The sequence below is a fragment of the Aricia agestis genome, chromosome Z (assembly GCF_905147365.1).
Source record: "Aricia agestis chromosome Z, ilAriAges1.1, whole genome shotgun sequence".
NCBI lineage: Eukaryota > Metazoa > Arthropoda > Insecta > Lepidoptera > Lycaenidae > Aricia > Aricia agestis.
This window is the reverse complement of record NC_056428.1, coordinates 2,870,412-2,890,087: the sequence shown is the minus strand read 5'-3', so window position 1 is coordinate 2,890,087 and position 19,676 is coordinate 2,870,412. Positions and strand designations below refer to the sequence as shown.

Genomic DNA, 19,676 nt, shown 5'->3' with positions numbered 1-19,676 from the left:
GGTATGGAACCCAGTGTCGACAGTATACCCGGACTTTACTCATCCCAACGCAAGCGTCTACTGGAGAGAGATGTTTGCAGACTTCCATCAGAAACTAAAGTTCGATGGCGCTTGGATTGTGAGTATTTTCTTCTTAAATTGATGAATGCTGTTGCCAAACATTTCAGAAGTAAGATGTGGTATAATGTAGTGTATGCTTGAGAAAAAATTACAGTTGCAGTATAGTAAACTTATACCTCTAGCTATAATAGACTGGTTCATATTTAAAGATGTTTAGATAGAATTAGTAAACTAAAAAATATATTCAATTAAAGTTAATTGCACTAAGAAGAAAGAAAAAACTTTGCCTTTGACTACCTTGAAAGAAATAATTTTAAATTTTTAAATGTAGTTTTTAATTTTTTAACTAAACGTCTGTGTCAAATTAAAGAGACAGATATTAGACAGTCACACTTTCTCTATCTATTTTCAGGATATGAACGAGCCATCCAACTTCCTCTCCGGGCCGATTAACGGGTCGTGTGCCCCACTCAACCTACCCTACACCCCCAAGAATCTGTACCCGGAGAGCCTAAACCACAAAACGGTCTGTGCGGACGCCTCGCACGCGGCCGGCGCTCATTATGACGTGCACAACCTGTATGGGTTGACTGAGGCTGTGCATACGCATAAGTGAGTATACATTTGTATAAGCTACAAAGCTGTCTCTACAGTGACACTAAGGCTGGTATAAATAGTCAGTACTCAAGATGCATCTCGGTCTCAAGACATGGTTCAGGCTCTGTGATTAGTTGGCTCTCAAAATTTGGACCAATCACAGAGCCGAATCGCGTCTTGAGACGTCGCATCTTAAGTACTGACTATTAAAACCGGCCTTAATATTGTAGCATGTCCTAAGTGTCTAAACACACTAGGCCTAAAATACACGGCCGAAGTTCGGCCTGCAATGTATTTTAAATTACCGATGACACACCATGCCGAAATTATGTCGCGTTATATTGTATGCGTAGCGCATTGCAAGCGTAATCATGTTATTTTCGGCCTAGTGTTTTTAGACACTAACGGTCACACACCGAACGGCTCGAGATAATACGGTGCTGGCCATTTAGCCGAAACTTTTTCGTTTTCGCTTCGTTATAGAATCGCCGAAAACGCCGATGAAAATTCCGTACATTTTCATCGGCGATTCTATAACGAAGCGAAAACAAAATGATTTTGACTCACCCACCTGATCTGTTACCGAATTGTTGTTGAAGAGTGCTGCTAAGCCTGAAAATAACTAAAAGTGCTTCGTTGGGTTGTTGTGTTTCATCGCAGCCGATTTTTTTTATGGGTCATCGGATCAGGTATTTTGAAGCAGCGACTAAGAGCCAGTCCACACGGCGCGTTGCGTCGTTTTACGCATAGCCGGCCACACCGGCGCGGTGCTGCGTCATCGCAGCGTTATTACGAAGCAGTCTTAACGTCAACACCCTCCCGCTTCGTCTCGGGGGCTACCGTCCGTCATGTGTGCGTTGCGACGACGCAGCGCGCCGTGTGATCACCTTGGTTATTTGTATGTAAAACAACGCAACGCAACACAACGCGCCGTGTGGACTGGCTGACGAGATGAAATGTGAGGCTGAATCATGTGTTTCGCTATACATACAATGTTAGATCTACTCCTAAATAAACCTTTTTTTTCCAGCGCCCTGTCGGAAATCCGCGGTAAGCGTCCATTCGTGATATCCCGCGCGTCGTTCCCCGGGCTGGGGCGGTACGCGGGACACTGGAGCGGCGACATCGACTCCTCCTGGGACGATATGAGGATGTCCATACCGGGTAACAACTATGTGAAATAATAGTGTAGGCCAGGCATAAATTTAAGATCGCTCAGGGAAACTGGAGGCAATGGGCGCATGTATATTATATCTGCCAATAAGTGCAATAGCTACTAATAAGGTGTCACCGTTTAATCGCTAATCTACCAATAGCATGTCAACGTGTACGTACAGCCACGCCCGTTTACGTTTACGCACCTCCCCTTTTATATTTGCCGAAACAGACTTAAAGGTGAGTCGTCGATGATTTAGAATCTATGTAATCGATGATAAAGTTTTGAACATTATAACCCGAAAATAAACGGAAAATGGTTTAGGGGGGTATTACATTATCATTTATATATGATCATATATAGGATCCAATATATATGATCATTTGATCATATCTGCATATTACATATTTTCCTATTTTACGTCATATGTGGTTTCAATAGCCAATGGAGAGCGCTAACGCTGACAGGTATTAACGTCAGGGTTACTAGATCTCAGAGAATTCGATTTGTCAAAAGACATCGTCATTTTTAATATGGCTTGTTTTTTGTTATTTCAGCAAGATTATCCAAGTATATAATTAGAAAAATAATTACATTACATTATTTGAAACATATTAACGAACAAGAAATTAAAAACTCTTTTTTATATTAAATAACTAAATATTTTTTATATAAAATAACACCTATTTCTATGACCATATTGGATCCATCCATCAAAAATCTATGATCAAGGAAGAAATGAATCATATGTCTATATTACATTATCCAATATCATTGACTCAATGATCTCGAATCCAATATATATGATAATCTAATATCCCCCTTAAACACTTGCACCATCTATTTTCACAAATTATTGCTGTATTTTTGGTGTCTTAATTAACTATATCCTACTATGTTACAGACATACTGACGTTCAGTTTATTCGGCGTGTCTATGATGGGTGCGGACATCTGCGGGTTCCGTAACGATGCGACCCCTGAGCTGTGCCGTCGGTGGATGCAGTTGGGGGCTTTCTACCCCTTCTCGAGGAACCATAATTCGGATTCGTCCAAGGTAATTGATACCGTTTTATGGGCTGTCCAAAAATTTTATATCGCTTGGCGTAACTGAGTGCTAAGTCAAAAAGGCGCCGGATTTCATGTAACGTCTCATGAGTCATGAGGCTTCTTCTTCTTCTTTAATGGCAGTTTCCTGGATTGCCAATGTCAGAGTGTATTGACAGATAGACTTTGCTCTATAATTGTAGGTCTGGTGAAGCAACAAGGGTATGGTTAATTAATTATATTAGTACATATTTACAAGTTGATTCACCTAAAACAAAAACAAGTGTTAGTAATGACATCACAATTTAATATTGTTAACATGTATATAGGTACACAAAATCTCAATAAAAGGGGTATTTACATAACTTAAAACCGATTTAAAATTGATACGACGAGGGATGAAATTGGGAAGACAGTCATATAGGGATGATTGGTTTCTAGGACAGCAAGAGAAGATGTGATCTAAGGTACCCTCATCTAAACCACACTCACAAAGATAATTATCCCTAATCCGAATGTTAGCGAGAAAAACTGGTGAACAGCAATGCCCAAGTCTAAGACGACAAATTGTTGAGCATATTGGTTTGCTACATTGTAAGTATTTAAAAAACCAGGGTCTAACAGGTACACTACCATGAATATCAAAATAGTGTTTACCTTTGGTGGTACTTGAGCTGGCCCCTTTCTGAATTCCACCTGCTAGAAATCTGAGATTTTGCTACTCATGAGGCTTTTATGCGTGCATTTTATTTTATATTATGACAGCTTATTGACACGACGATTGACACGAAAGATTCTACGGCTAAATAACTCCACCTTGTGACAAATGAAATTTATTATCGAAAACTCTAATTGCTCACGATTTGGCGACGCCAGCCACGCCCGCAAATTTACATATCTATCTCTCTTCCTTATATTTACATATCTATATCTCTTTCTTATTTCTAAAACTTGTGGTTGTGTGTTCAGCCGCAAGATCCGGCGTACTTCGGCGGCGCAGTGGCCGCGGCGTCGGCGCGCGCGCTCCGCCTGCGCTACAAGCTGCTGCCCTACTACTACACGCTGTTCTGGCGGGCTCACCTCTTCGGCGAGACCGTGGCCCGACCTCTGTTCCTGGAGTGAGTAAACTGCTGAGTGCTGAAGCGTACCAATTTTCATAAAATTCGGTAGGGAGATTCTTCGAGTTCCGCGAAAGGACATAGCATACTTTTATTCCGCAAAAATTGTACTGTTCCCGCGCGATAAACGAATTTTTTCGCAAGGGCGTTGCGGTCGTCATCTGTTTCCATAAACAACCAAAATGCTTGGGCGCTCACACCTGACATATTACTATTTTAGTACATTGTTAAAGAATCCTAAGAACACAGCCCCTTTATTATGTAACATTTAACATTAACTTCCTTGATTACGGTCACAATTTTGACGTTTCAACTTCTTAAAAGTCAATTTGAAAAGTGCAAATGCCAGAATATGTTTTTTGTTTTTGGTTTGTTGAGTTTTGTGTAGCTCAGATGCATTTGCAACAAAGACCTAGGAACCTATTCTTATGTCAATAATTTGTAACTTGGAATACAGCCCGACAAGGCTTTATATGAACGTGGGTGACATTGACGGGAGTCGGGAGCTACTGGTAAAGGAGAACTGTCAAACACAATATGTCAAAAATGACGTTTTTGTATGATAGAAGCGTTTAGTTCCTTTTCTCGCCACGTTCATATAAAGCCTTGTCGAACTGTACGTAACAATTGGAAATATCTTTTTTTTCAGGTTCCCGCACTGCGACAAAGTCCACGAGATCGACACTCAATTCCTCATAGGTCCTTACATTATGATATCCCCCATATTGGAGCAGGGGAAGAATACTACCAAGTCTTTCTACCCGTGTGGTAGACCATGGTACAACGTGAATACTGGTCAGCAAATCAGTAGCGGGGGAACGTGGCTGGAGATAAGTGATAAGGATATGGTCGCTGTGCGGGTGAGTTGAAACGAGTAAACAAATTGATTTTCAAGGTTACACGCGGGGATAAAAGTTTATGTCACCCGCTGTTACTCATTAATCATTATATGTATCGACTTTTAACGTTAGATCTAAAATAGAGACTAAGACCCAATTTCACCAACCTCTGTTTGTTAAATCCTAACAAGGCATTACATAACGGACCTTGGAAAATTAAACAGACTGTTAAAATACTTATGTCCCACAGTAAAAATTTTACAGCGGATTAGTAAATGCAATGTTAAGTGAACAACGAGTGAACAACTATCAATTCATTTATTCTTGTTATAAGGCGACGAAATTGCAATGTACAAGTTTAATACGACATGTTGGCTGCAATGTGTCATTTTCACCTTATTCGTATAATACGTTATCTGGTAGATAATGCGACCAAATTAAAATATCACTGATCGCATACATTTGTTACACTACAATAATTCTTTTTAATTTACCAGGTTAATAATTATGATCTGTCAAAGCTGAAAACATGAATCATGATACAAACTTTTATTTACTTATTTCGGCTTGGTAATTTTGATACAAGTCAGTATATTTGCAATGTCAAGGAAAATCCGAGGCACAGTATAGCAATATTAGTCCCTACAGTAACGAAACGCCTTTGATGTCGCACGATGCCGCCACCGATGACAGGTACCGAGCAGATATGCCAGGGTTGCCACGAAACGGGAAATGAAATAAAATAAAATATTGTGCTTGTAATGCAAATGTTATCATTTAATCTGTTTAATCAGCGTGTTATATTTACAAATTTATTTATTTTAAAAACTTTATGCACATATAGGTACAAAGGTGGACTTAATGCATTATGTACCAGTCAACCTTTGGGCGATACAAGGACAAAGTTGTATAGGCCAGTCGAGTTGAAAGAGAAAAAGACAGAAAAAATAATAAATATATATTATACTTATAAAATATATATAATATTATACTATACATAATATCACACATAAAATTATATATAGATAAAACCAATAACCATACGTAATATATTATTATATAATAACTATATTATAATAATATATAGTTGATCAATGATGATGCTAAAAATATTATAAATATTAATTTATGCCATAAATTATGAAAACTAAGAGTCATGCCAACTGTTTCAAGTAAAACTCACGTACCCTGCGCTTAAAAGTATCTCTGGTTTTTGACATCCTGATTTCCGGAGGAAGAGCGTTCCAGAGGAGAATAGCTTGGATATTAAAAGAAGAATGGACGGAACTTGACTTGTAAGAAGGGTAACTTAAAAGCTGATTTGAAGTGGATCGGAGGTTTTTATCGTGCCTGCTGCAACGGTATTGAAAGTGAGGGGCGAGATATTCGGGAGTATGGGGATGATACAGCAGTGAATATAGCACACACAGTGCCTGCACAGAGCGGCGCTGACGTACTGGTAACCAGTGTAGCTTGGAGCGATACGATGAAACATAGTCGTATTTTCGAAGGTTGAATATGAATCGGAGGCAATTATTAAACAATCGGTCGAGTTTATCGAGTTTGTCGGCATTAAGATCTAAACAGCACAGGTCACCATAGTTAATTATAGGAAAGATAAGGGAATGGACCAGCAAGGTCTTGACCGGAGTGGAAAGGAAATTTTTGAGCCGGTAGATGAATCGTACATATTATGTCGTACTGCCAGATATTTACGTGAAACTTTATTTTTAGATGATTTTAGTTCTCTATTTTAAAAATTAATTAACCCATCTTACCCATCAAGCCCCATAAGCTCACTGGTGAGCGAGACACAATAGAATAACAATAGATCCAAGGATCCACGAATCACGATCGAAGGATTAAAATAATGAAGACGCATTCGAAATTTCGAATATATAAAATATTTAATAATTAATCACACGTCAGGTGTAACAGAAGCACTTCAAAACTTATTATGTGCGCGGTAAGGGCGCGGTATGTTACACTTGATATGTGTACCTGGGTAAATAGGTACTAATTAGTATGTAACAGGGTATTTGACAGATTTTTAATTTATTCTATATTGTTTCTCTCCTTGTTACACTTATTACAACGTAAACAATAAAACAGAGATGCAAATACATGCCGATAAGGCCAACACAATATTAGTGTAAACTGTGAGCCGATATTTATGAAAATTTAAATCCTTTTTGTTTTTTGAATCAGATTTACATCCGTACACTGAACATTTATTATAATATCCCATTGTTTATAAGATAAGTTATCGTTTTACAACACAAAATTCGTAGACAACGCGCCAACGTCACCCCTGTGGGCGCAGGTACACAAACTCGCGGGTACACAAACTCCGCGAGTTTGTGTACGCGGGCCCGCGCCGCCCGCTTCCCCGCGGGTACCCCTCCGTTGCTCTGCGCAAGTACATTCGTTTCACTACTGTAGGGATATGTCATATTGCTATACTGTGTCCGAGGGCTGAATTTTTGACGAAAATGAAAATAAATAATTATGCATAACATGAAAAATAATAAATAATATGTAAGGATGTGGCGAAACATGGCGGCAACACTCAAAAGTCAAAACAGATTCTTTTATTGATATTGGATATTGTCTTTAAAAAGTTGTTGTTTTGACTATTATAACGGCCGGTTATATATTTAACGGACCTCCCCAGCAGGAATTAAAATTTAACACCGTGTTAGGCGATTTGACATGACATTAGCGTATGGTGGAACGCTCGATAGCTCTAACAGGCCGTTAAATGATTTAACAAGCCGTTATTTATTTAACATTGCTTGATGAAACTGGGTTAAGACACAGAAGATTAAGATCTTCTCTCTGCTACGAGTGCTACACTGCGATTTGGTCAGCCATGCCATTTCCATTTTCCTTTCAGTTCTGTTGCAGGCTTTTCTAGACAGATAATTGAAAATCCACGTTTGCGGTTCACTAACAGCAGAATTATTTTACTGTAATTTTAAGAGCATATAATTAAAACAACATTTTCTAGGAGGGTGCAATACTCCCCCTGCAAACGGCGCGCGGGCCCGCACCGGTCAACACGGAGCGCGTTCGCAGCGGCCCGCTGCAGCTGCTAGCGGCCGCCGGGGTGACGGTCGCCGGGGACACCGCCGCTACAGGCGAACTGTACTGGGACGATGGGGATAGCATCAGTAAGTGTTGTTTAGTAATATGTAGTATTAGTATATAGGCTAGCCACAATAAGCGACACTACGCGGCAGCTGCTAGCGGCCGCCGGGCTGACGGTCGCCGGCGACACTGAATTTAGGCGAAGAAAAAAATATAGGCGAAGACTTAAGCTAAGCAACAAGTTGTGTACTGATTGTACCATCGAGGAAATTGATTTATAGGCAGTTGACAAACCCACGTCATTTGGTCGAATCATGTCAATTCAATGTTAATAATTGTGATCCGTCGGCTGGGTTTAAAAAAACGCGACCAAATGACGTAGGTCTCGCATCTGCCTATGAATCAACTTCTCAGATAGTACTATCAAAGATGTTTCCAGCCGACAAACCACAACTAAGGCCTCGGACAAGAAGTCAGCGAGTACGAGTGCGTCGCAGCTCTGCTGCCCGCTTAGTTCGTGTCCGTGGCGTAAATTCAAATAACCCGACCATATGACGTAGGTCCTCCATCTTATCTATGAATCAATTTCTTTGATGGTACAATCAGTACACAACTAGTTGCTTATTTATTTATTTATTTACTTTAATAAGGTTCACCAACAGTACATACATTGATACACATATAAAATAATTAAGCAAAGTATGATGTATGTACAAATCATTACAAATTGAGTGACAAATTATTACACTTAAATAAATGATATTAGACAAAGATAACAAAGATAAAGTTATTAACAGAGATAACAATATGAATAATATTTGAGTTACAGGAGAGAGTGCTAAGTGGTTTGAAGGGCATTCATTAAAGAGTTTTTAAATTTATTTATGTTATGGATAAATTTGTCTATATCTTTACTGTCAGCTTTTAAGAGCTCGTTATAATGACGAGCCACTCCAGTAATGGGGTTAAAATATGAAATATTGTTTTTATAAACTTGTAACAGAAATAGATTAGTTTTATTAGCTCTGCGTGCACTGTACTTAAGGGGGCGACTAACCCTAAAGTGTCGATTTTATAATTGATTTTTATACTTGAAAATAAGCCCCGAATAGTTTTATTTTCTAAAATTAGATACTACATTATATTTCCGAGAATTCGATCTGAGCAAAAACACGATATCTTAAAATTTTCTCGATAGAAAAAAATCACAAAGATGCATCTAATTTTCACGAATTTTTCACTTATTGCCATAACCGTGCATTGAACTAAGTTAATATTTTAACACATTGTATAAAATTATATCATTGAGAAACTGACCTAGCGGATTTTTAAAATGTTCTATATTTATCGAGTTATTGAGAAAAAACTAATTTGGCGATGAATCCGCGTCGTTATTTTTCATCTGGCATATGAAAGACGGGCGTGAGTGTGAAGAGAGAAGGACGATGTTTGATCTTTGGGGTTAGTCGCCCTCTTTATACAAGCTTAGCCTAGGTCTTCGCCTATTTTTTTTTCTTCGCCTAAATTCAAGTATTTACTTCACGAGATGACGCCTATTCCGTTTTGTCGTTCCGTTGCGTCGAAATTTGTTATTTCACCTTTGTAGGTCTGCATTATCCTCCGAACATTTTTTTTTAAATTATGATTACTATTGCATGTTAACTTGCCAAATTTTTCGAATTTAAAATATAAATTATTTTACCCCAACAGATAGCTACGAGGAGAAGAAGTACAGTCACATCGAGTTTGAGGTTGTGGACAACGAGCTCCGGAGTACGGTGAAATGGTGGGGGTACGGAGTACCATCGATTGATACCATCACAGTGCTCGGACTACCCAAGGTCAAATCCGTTACCGTTAATGGTGAAGCAGCCAACTTCACATATGGCGCCAAGACGCAAATACTCAACATACCCAATATAAACTTGGCGTTGGATAAAAACTTTACTGTGAAGTGGATGTAGGTTTAACCGACTTCCAAAGAGGTGTTTTTATATAAGTGTCGTGTCCCAGGTTACCACTATCTCTAGGTTTTATGTATCACATCATGTTTTTAATTGTAAAGTGTTTTTAAATATTTTGTATTAACAGGATAGGATAGAATTCGACCAATACAGTCACTTTTTACGTAACGTAAAACTTAGTACGCAACCTATATTCATATTTGATAAGGGTTGCATACAACTTTAAGATCGCTAGGCAATAACGGAAGGACAATCCGCAGTGTTCGATTTTTAAGTCTCTTTGGTGGAGTGAGGAGTGAGTGGGGCGCGGCGACACGCTATTGGTATATCGGTGATCAGACGGGTCGTTATTGGTAGATATTGCTACGAATAATAAAAACTAAGGAAGAATAACTGTGTCAAAAAAGTTCCATGAGCTACAAAAAGAGACTCGAATACATGCATACTTTATGCAAAAAGGGACCCGACACATGCAAGAATTTTGAGTAATTATAGAAGTGACAATTATTTTCAACGGCTTTGTTTCGTAAATTTGAGTGTTATAGCGTTATAGCGGCAGGCAGAGCGGGCCGAACGGATACTAAAGTAACCGAAGTTTAAATTAAGAAGTTAACACTGCAGTACACGCGCGGACTACCATGGTAGACCAGGGTCACTTTTTCAGCGATACTTTTTCAGTAAAGCTCGCTAGAAACTTGCCTTTCCAGGTAATCCTCGTTTGATAAATTTGACAAAACCTCAGTACCTCCTGTAACCTTATAGTCAATGGAAATTATAGATATTTAGCATCAAAAACGCTGGACTACCATAGTAGTCCGCGCGTGTATTGGTGTACTAAAGTCAACCAAGTATGTTTTTTTTAATTATCGATTTATAACGTTTTTATTGTTGATGATTGCATATTTTATGCATTCACACTAAAATACATTTATGATAATTAGATTACAAACACTAAAACTTAATTTTTAATCAGAGATAGTGACCTGTACAGATTGACGCCGTAACTATATTATGACTAACCAGAAACATAGGAAATCTCATCAAATTGCAAAAATATAATAAAAAAAAATATTAAAAAATGACATATTTAACTAGTGTTAAGTATTTAATTAATCAATAAATAAGCTATTTTGTAGTTTTCACAATAAAAACTTAGCGCCATTAGTGCCGGTTGTCTAATTTCCTCGTCAGATTTTGATGTGAATTTTGAAATGGAAAATTGTGATCTAAGTTGGCTGCTGTAACAAAATAAGCTATCAAGAGTTAGTACAAGTGACAAATATTGACCACTTTGTAAACACCAGTCTAGGAGTCACACTTGTATGAAAATGAGCTAATCCGGTAAGTTATGAAGCTTTGGGTCGTTTATTCTTAAAAAAAAAAACCTAAATATATGGGCTAATATGCAGCATTGACATTGCCCTGTACGTCATATCAGTGGGGCTAAATCGTGTTGATTCTTAAAAAAATCTGAAATTTACTACATAAAATACTTATAAAATATTTCTTCTGTTTAAAACTCAATTATTTTTATATTTTGATTATTTATATATTTATATACAGTGTGTACCAAAAATAAGTGATAATACTTTAGGGTGTGTACGTGTTCCTTGTAGAGAGTTCACTGTGAAAGTAGCAGCGCTGAAAGACCAAAATTTTTTTTTACTTTTGTATGGGGAAACTCGTGACGCTCGGGCCCTTGCCCATACAAAAGTGAAAAAATTTTTTCGTCTTTCAGAGCTGCTACTTTCACAGTAAACTCTCTACAAGGAACACGTACACACCCTAAAATATTATCACTTATTTTTGGTACACACTGTATATAAATATATAAATAATCAAAATATAAAAATAATTGAGTTTTAAACAGAAGAAATATTTTATAAGTATTTTATGTAGTAAATTTCAGATTTTTTTAAGAATCCAACACGATTTAGCCCCACTGATATGACGTACAGGGCAATGTCAATGCTGCATATTAGCCCAAATTTGATCGCCAAGAAAGTGGTGATAGATTTGTCATTTTTGGTTTTATTCTAACCTGTAAGTAGGATCGAATCCTGAATAACATAAAACAAACAAAAGTGTAACTTATTTTAGTTTCACATAAGGAATACACATGTTTGATTTCACCAGTAGGATTTTTGACACATTTTCATAGATATTCACAAATTTGTTGATTTTTCAGTAATTTAATAATTAATTACTTAAATAGTTTTTGATTACAAAAGTAAGTTAATTATTATATTTTTGATTTTATTTGTCATTTTAATTTAATAATAATTATTATGAATACAATTAAATTTTTTAGATGGCCTACCATGGTAGGTCACGCGAGTACTCGTGTAAAAAAAAGGGGCGCGTGTACTGCAGTGTTAAACTACGTATTGCAGTCTAGTACTAAGTCTACGTGCTTCGTGGATCATCGGTTTTTTTTGGCTTTTTGGCATGCCGAAAACGCTATTAGTGTTTCGTAGCTATTGTCATATATTTTAGTGTGCGAAAAGGAACCAAATTCAAAACGGTTGAAGTATGGGAGTTACATTTCCTTAGTTTTTATTATTCGTAGAGATATTGTGTGATATTATGTTATAGCTGGTTATAGATATACATGGTTAAGGGGGTATTACATTATCATTTATATATGATCATTTCTATGATCATATATAGGATCCAATATACATGTATATGATCATTTGATCATATCTGCATATTACATTATCATATTTCATTGATCCTATTTTACTGGAGAGCGCTAACGCTGACAGGTATTGACGTCAGGGTTACTAGATCTCAGAGAATTCGATTTGTCAAAAGACATCGTCATTTTTAATATGGCTTGTTTTTTTTTTGTTATTTCAGCAAGATTATCCAAGTATATAATTAGAAAAATAATTACATTACATTATTTGAAACATATTAACGGACAAGAAATTAAAAACTCTTTTTTATATTAAATAACTGGCAACACCTATTTCTATGACCTGTATTGGATCCAATCTCTCAGCAAATGTCAAAAATCTATGATCAAGGAAGAAATGAATCATATGTCTATATTACATTATCCAATATCATTGACTCAATGATCTCGGATCCAATATATATGATAATCTAATATCCCCCTAAGGCTGCGTTTCCACTGAAGCGGAGCGGCGCTTAGCGGTGCCCGAATTGACCAATCGTGCTATTCCAGCGAACGTTCCCCGAATGCGGGCCCCTTTGGCACGCGTTCCAGAAATCTCCCACACCCCGCATGCGGGCCCTATCGACTAATGAAAACGGTTCCCCGAATGCGGGCCCTGTGGCACGCTTTCCAGAAATCTCTCACACCCCGCATGCGGGCCCTATCTACTAATGAAAACGGTTCCCCGAATGCGGGCCCTGTGGCATGCGTTTCAGAAATCTCCCACACCCCGCATGCGGGCCCTATCGACTAATGAAAACGGTTCCCCGAATGCGGGCCCTGTGGCACGCTTTCCAGAAATCTCTCACACCCCGCATGCGGGCCCTATCTACTAATGAAAACGGTTCCCCGAATGCGGGCCCTGTGGCATGCGTTTCAGAAATCTCCCGCACCCCGCATATCGACCAATGAAAATGAGCCATAATATTTTGCGCGACTATACTTTCATGTTAGTAATCTAGATGGGGTATTACATTATTGCAATAGAAATAATCGATATTTAAGTAGGTAAGATAACAGATTATAACTTATGAAAGATTTTGTTACAAAGAGAGTGATTGAAGTCACACAAACATTTATTAATTGTACCTATTGGACATTAGTTGTATGACAACGGTAGTTATATTTATCTTGTCAACAGAAGAAAGCTTTTTTATATTATATATTATGTAAAAGATTATTAGAGAAAACTAATAAGGTGTGTATGTTTATGTATCATGTAGAAAATATAAATATTAAAAGCAGAAAGTTTAATTAATAAATATGTTTATAATAATTTTATATAGCAAATTAATAGATTCCGAATTAGTTTATAAAGGATTTGAATGTCAATTTAGAAAATATCTCTGATACTGTGTACTTAGCATTTTACGCAGTAGTACTCAAGAAATAAGAACTTGGACAATGAACGACAACTAGATAATATTTAAATGTTTTTAAAAATAGAGCAATATTTCTTATTTAGAATCACAAAACCAACATGCTTAGAGCAAACCTATACCTTAGGTTAAGTCATAGAAGTATACAAAAGATCCTATACCGAAAAAGTTTAGAAAATATTAATAATCTTTTCTTTGGCAAAGTTAAAATTTATGTAAATTTTTAATTGATGCTTTTGTTAACTAGTTACTAGTCTATCATGTTCTTCCAAGTTAGTTAACAATGTTCCTAATTTAATGAATAATTAAATATTTAATTATGATTTTATTGTTGTGATTTTAACAAGTGATCTCAATAATTTGACTGTACTAATTAAATCACATCAACAGGGCTATGCACGATCCCCGTTCTACTCCAATTCGAATACTAACTGCACAGTGATTTGAACTTCCTTGCACAACATTGGCTGTTGTGCAAGGAAGGCAATTCAAGCATTGTGAATTAGGTCCAGGAGAATATTGTAGTTAAGCCAAATATAATAGATGTATAAGAAATACTTTGCAATCATGAAAGAAACTTTTTTTACAAAAAGAAAATGTGATATGATTTTTTATTTAGTCATTAAGTAATAAATATTATGTGCCATAAACAAAAATATTTATGCAAAAACTTGTTCATTGTACCGTTACTAGTAACAGTACCACTCTTTATATTATGCAGATGTTTTAACTAATAGTGTTTTGTCCTTCTCTAAAAAATTACACAAAAGAAAAGAACTAAACATTGTTTAACTATCATAACGGTACTCATAGTATGGACCCGTTTTACTTGTAAGAGAATAAGTATTGATAAATAGAGATATTCAAACATTGATTAAACCACTTATCTTAGCAAAATATTACATGATGTGTATATCCTAATGGATATACACATCATGTATCCATCTGTGTAAATGTTAGTTGTTTAACAGTGTGTTTAGAGTTATTTTACCTTTAAAAACCAACATGGTCATATTGATACACACATAGGTAAAGTAACTCTTAGCAAAACTAGAATGACCATTATAAGACTGGCTTCACATTAAGTCACCAGTAGTGCGGCAGCAGCGCAACCTCTATACTCAAAAGAGTGCGAGAGCCACCTAATGATAAACCTAATGTGAAGGCACTGTTAATAATTTACTGACCCATTTATAGGAATTGAGTTGTGATAAAAATATACAAGTTAAACATGACAATTTTATTGTTTTAACCTTTCGAAATATTTTTGTTTACAATATACTACTTAGACACTATTTCAAATGCACTAATAAATACATATTGCACAAATTGTGTTTAATTTGACTTTGTAGTCTCATCTTTTATGACTACTGAGTAAAACAGTGTTATTTACAAAACTTAGGTATTTTCCACAAAAGATTGGTCAATACCACACTTCTTATCAAAAAATTCCTTAACTTTTTTAAATGTTGAATGACTTTAAGTTAATACTTGAAAAGCAACTAATTTTACTTTAAAACAAATCAATGGTCCTTATCTGCATCTGTCTTTAAAAATGTTTCATATTCAGCCTCTGACATCAGATCATTTAATTCTTCAGCCTTTGTTATTTTAATTTTAAACAGCCATCCTTTATCATAACATGAGGAGTTTATAAGACCCGGTTTCTTCTCTAGTTCACTATTCTTGTCAACGACTACTCCACTGACTGGCGAGTATATTTCACTAGCTGCCTTCACACTTTCTAATGCTCCACACTCATCACCTGCACTGATTTTAGTGTCTACATCTGGAAGTTGGGCAAACACAATGTCTCCCAGAGATTCTTGTGCATATTTTGTGATCCCCACCGTGCCTATATCCTTTTCGGTTGTAACCCATTCATGTTGATCTGTATATTTTCTCATCTTTACTTCACTACTGTATTTTTGTCTTATTTCACAAAAACTTAAACGATTTTTCAATGTAGACTGTAAGATGCATTGCCTGGATAAATAGTTTCTTGTTTGAAGTAGAACTAATCTTTGGATAGCCATTTCTAAAAAGCAAAAAGGGTGATGAGTGATGACTGCAGTGAAGCAACTTTTTAAATTTTAACAGAAGCAAGCTGTAATGATGCAGAATAATACTATCTCAGGGTAAGTAAACTTTATATCGTTTGAGATATAATGTGACCTATGAACTGAATAGAGATAGGAAAACGTAGTACTTACTACCTCAGTGTAATTATATTACATTAGTTGTGTAAACTATGTACTTGATACTTCATACTTGATAAGGTTAATTATGTACGGATTATAATCAAACTTAAAACCAATAGTAACAACACCAAAATACGAATATTGAAACATGTAGTAGAACTAACCTTTTTAAATATAAAATAAGCTACGAAACTTTAAATTTTTAGATTTTTTGCGGAGAAACTACTATTTTTGTTCTTCTTCCTCTTTGACAATTTTTAAATGACATGTGACAGTGACATTCCATTTTTAAAGTCATCCAAAGACAATTGTTGTTTTTTTTAACTGTTAAAAAAACTAGCTAAAAGCATATTTTTTACGTACAGACCGACAATTTGGGTTTTTAGGGTTCCGTAGTCAACAAGGTACCATTATAGTTTCGGTCTGTCCATCCGTCTGTCTGTCTGCCCATGGTTTTGTTCAGAGACTATAGGACCTACAATTTACAAAGCTGTAATTTGACATGAATGCACATAATATAACGACAGCCCTGGGCGGCCCAGGGGTGTCGTTATATTATGTGGGATCAGGGCCCAGGCTGGGCCCTGACCCCACACGATGGGGACAGCGCGAAAAAAAAATCAAAATGGTAAATGTACCATTGACCGAACCAAACTAAGTTCTTGCTGTTTTAAATTTTAAGAAAATAAAAAAAATTTTTATCATTAACTCATTGTTATAAACGTAGTATCCAATGATAATCTATGTTACTAAGTAGGTATTTTAGAAACTCATTGGTAGTATCCATAAGTAGTCTGTGATTGTTTTATTAACCATGACTGAAAGATGTCATGCTAAGTTTATAGATAAAATAAATAATCAAAATTATATTATTTACACAGGAATTGTAGGGTCTTTTGTTGCTGTTCTATATTTCTACAGGTAAAACCTAACAACTTTTATATCAGGCATCAAAGCATCCTAAACAAGTGTCTGACCTATAGCACTGTTTTCAGATTTCACCTTATTACAATAATATTTAGCTATGTGTTGGGATGTTTGGCTTGTTATTATGGCCTAAACCTACGAATATTTCAAAGTTGTCTGGAACAAATTGCGTGCCATTTTATAATAAAGCCTTTGGAAAAGGATGAAGTCACTACCACTGTCAAAGTAAGTTCTATAAAATAATAGAAGTTTATTGACATTATTTAATATTCTTTGCTACAAAATAAATGGGCTATTGTAATTATCACTTAATTGCTTGCCCTGTGAAGTGTGGCAAGATAAATCCTACTAATTATTGTTAATATTACCTATAGTTTATTTTGATGTAGCACTTATCATGCTTGTTTTGGTATTTATTTCTTAACCGTGCGAAAATTGGTCTCAAAACGTTTTGGTCACAGGCTTCTGTGTCCACAATGTTTTTTTTATAAGTTTTAATAAAGAAACTTGAAGCATATAGACCTTTGTTAAGTGCTGCAATGACTGACATACAGATTAGATAGCCTTGCATTATAATATGTAAGTGACACAGTTAAGGCTCTTGTAAATGATTTTATTTACTTACATGGACACATTCTGGCCTGAGTTCATTTATGGGCGATTCCATTATCGCGGGTGCAACAGTTTTGTACACTTAAAGCTACAGGCAAAATGAAGCATATTTATTAATAAAATATCCCTTGAAGGGATAATTTTAACTAGTTTAACAATGATTTATAAATAAAAACCAAATCAAATGTCCACAAAACAGGTTTGAAGTGCCATCGTGGGTGCAACCAATTTGACCCTCCATTAAGAACAGGGATGATGACAAGGTCAAAGATTAGCGAATTTTGTTAATAAAATAAAGAAATCACGGTAAAAAATAAGTGTTCCCAAAATTTCAGCTTGATAGCATTTGTATTTTTTTTGTTACTTATGCGCCTTTAAAGTTGGATATTCAAGTTGAATTTTTTTTTCAATTAAATTTCTTAATATTTGTATGCAATTCGATAACTTATGCAATGCAAAGCAACTTTTGTTATGAAACATTTGTATTTTTTTTGTTATGCGCCTTTAAAGTTGGATATTCAAGTTGAATTTTTTTTCAATTAAATTTCTTAATATTTGTATGCAATTCGATAACTTATGCAATGAAAAGCAACTTTTGTTATGAAACCACTTTCATAAACGCAATATTTAATATATCTGTCGAACAAAGTTGTCTCCCGATGCGTACAAACTACGAAAGACTGACGTCAATCTTTCGTAGCACTTTGTATGGAGCGTTTCGGGCAGGTCTTTTTTATGAGATATTTGAATTGTCATATCTTGGTGAATTTTTAAGCTATCAGAGTCATTCTTTCAACGATGTTTCTATTTTTTAAGTGTCCTTCAATTACATATAAGAAAAAAAAATAGTCATCATGCCTACTGTAATGAGTTCATATGTGAATACTGGTTATTGCGAAACTTTTACAAAATAACTTGCCCATATTTCAGAATAGCATAAAACAAAGAAACTTTGTAACTAGATAAAAGTAATTTTAGTAAAAAGTACTAGAAATTATTAACCATTTCTACGATTGCGGGTGCAACATCAAAATTCTCAAATCTGTAGGTGAATTAAATCGTAATTCTCTAACAAATTTTAAGATTTTCGATATGGAATATAATATAAATATACTAGTAAGTTTGTAATAAAACTGCTCCAAATTGTAGTTTTTTTTTCTTAATTTTCAGTTTTTTGGCCTGACAAAATTAATTGTTGTCTAAATCACTAAACTGATTGAATTGTGTAATTTATACAAAATATTTCGACGTATTGCTATATAACTATACTACAACTAAACATTTATTTGAAATATATGCTATTTTAATTTAATAATATGGGAAAAAAACATTGTGTCCCTTAGATGATATTGCTTAAAAACACTCTAAATTATTTGATGTCCATTTTTTACCGATAAAAGTTGTTTTGTTAGTATTTACTGACAAAACACATCTTCTTACGTATATAATTCCAATTAGAAAATGTAACTAATGCCACATTTTTAAAATTCTCGTTGAGGGCCATTTCTAGCGGAATTGCCCTTATGATATTATATCTACTGTGAGATTTTACATTCAGGCCCTTAATGGAGATCGCAGACAGCACACTTTTGTATGTCCATGTTTTCTCAGTTGCAAGTCAAATAACTTTTTCCCATAATATACTATGTAATACAAACAAGGCTAAGCCATATTATGCAAAGAGTTAATATTTTTTTAAGCATGTTGAATTAAATTTCTATTTGTTCTGGATATTTTTTTCAGAATACAATTATTTAAGGATATTGATTTAAATTTCAATATGTTCTGTCTCTTTTTTCAGGGTTGTAATGCATGTGGGGCGAAGGGCTGTGATCGCCATGACCCAGACATGGCAGCAGAGCCCTGGAATGGGCTACAGATACACAAACAGTTGGATCAAGCAATAGAAGATGTGAGTTTCTATTTTTTTAAAGGAGGCAAATCATCTGATGGAAAGCAACTGCTCATGGACACTCGCAACAACGGTGCATTGCCGGGCTTTTT

The 19,676-nt window shown here is 35.6% G+C and overlaps 2 protein-coding genes across 3 annotated transcripts in view; one reads left to right on the top strand and one right to left on the bottom strand.

Annotated features, from left to right (window-relative positions):
• Positions 1-19,676, top strand: part of LOC121739381 — a 58,747-nt gene that overhangs the window by 15,804 nt on the left and 23,267 nt on the right. The window contains exons 14-22 of the mRNA XM_042131821.1: positions 2-118; positions 473-672; positions 1,688-1,821; positions 2,718-2,869; positions 3,829-3,977; positions 4,627-4,837; positions 7,827-7,989; positions 9,617-9,812; positions 19,476-19,584. Of these exons, the coding sequence (XP_041987755.1) occupies positions 2-118; positions 473-672; positions 1,688-1,821; positions 2,718-2,869; positions 3,829-3,977; positions 4,627-4,837; positions 7,827-7,989; positions 9,617-9,812; positions 19,476-19,584 (1,431 nt within the window). The remainder of the gene's footprint in view (position 1; positions 119-472; positions 673-1,687; positions 1,822-2,717; positions 2,870-3,828; positions 3,978-4,626; positions 4,838-7,826; positions 7,990-9,616; positions 9,813-19,475; positions 19,585-19,676) is intronic.
• LOC121739380 (glycine cleavage system H protein-like) lies at positions 9,202-16,377 on the bottom strand. Of its 2 annotated transcripts, none has more exons than XM_042131818.1 (2): positions 15,456-16,093; positions 9,202-9,217 (listed from the first exon to the last, which is right to left on the bottom strand). In XM_042131818.1, exon 1 carries the CDS (start codon positions 15,966-15,968, stop codon positions 15,456-15,458), a length of 513 nt encoding a protein of 170 aa, XP_041987752.1. In that variant the 5' UTR covers positions 15,969-16,093; the 3' UTR covers positions 9,202-9,217. The 2 variants fall into 2 exon arrangements, with proteins under 2 accessions (XP_041987752.1, XP_041987753.1); XM_042131819.1 differs by lacking the exon at positions 9,202-9,217 and adding an exon at positions 16,298-16,377 and having other exon boundaries at positions 15,111-15,970.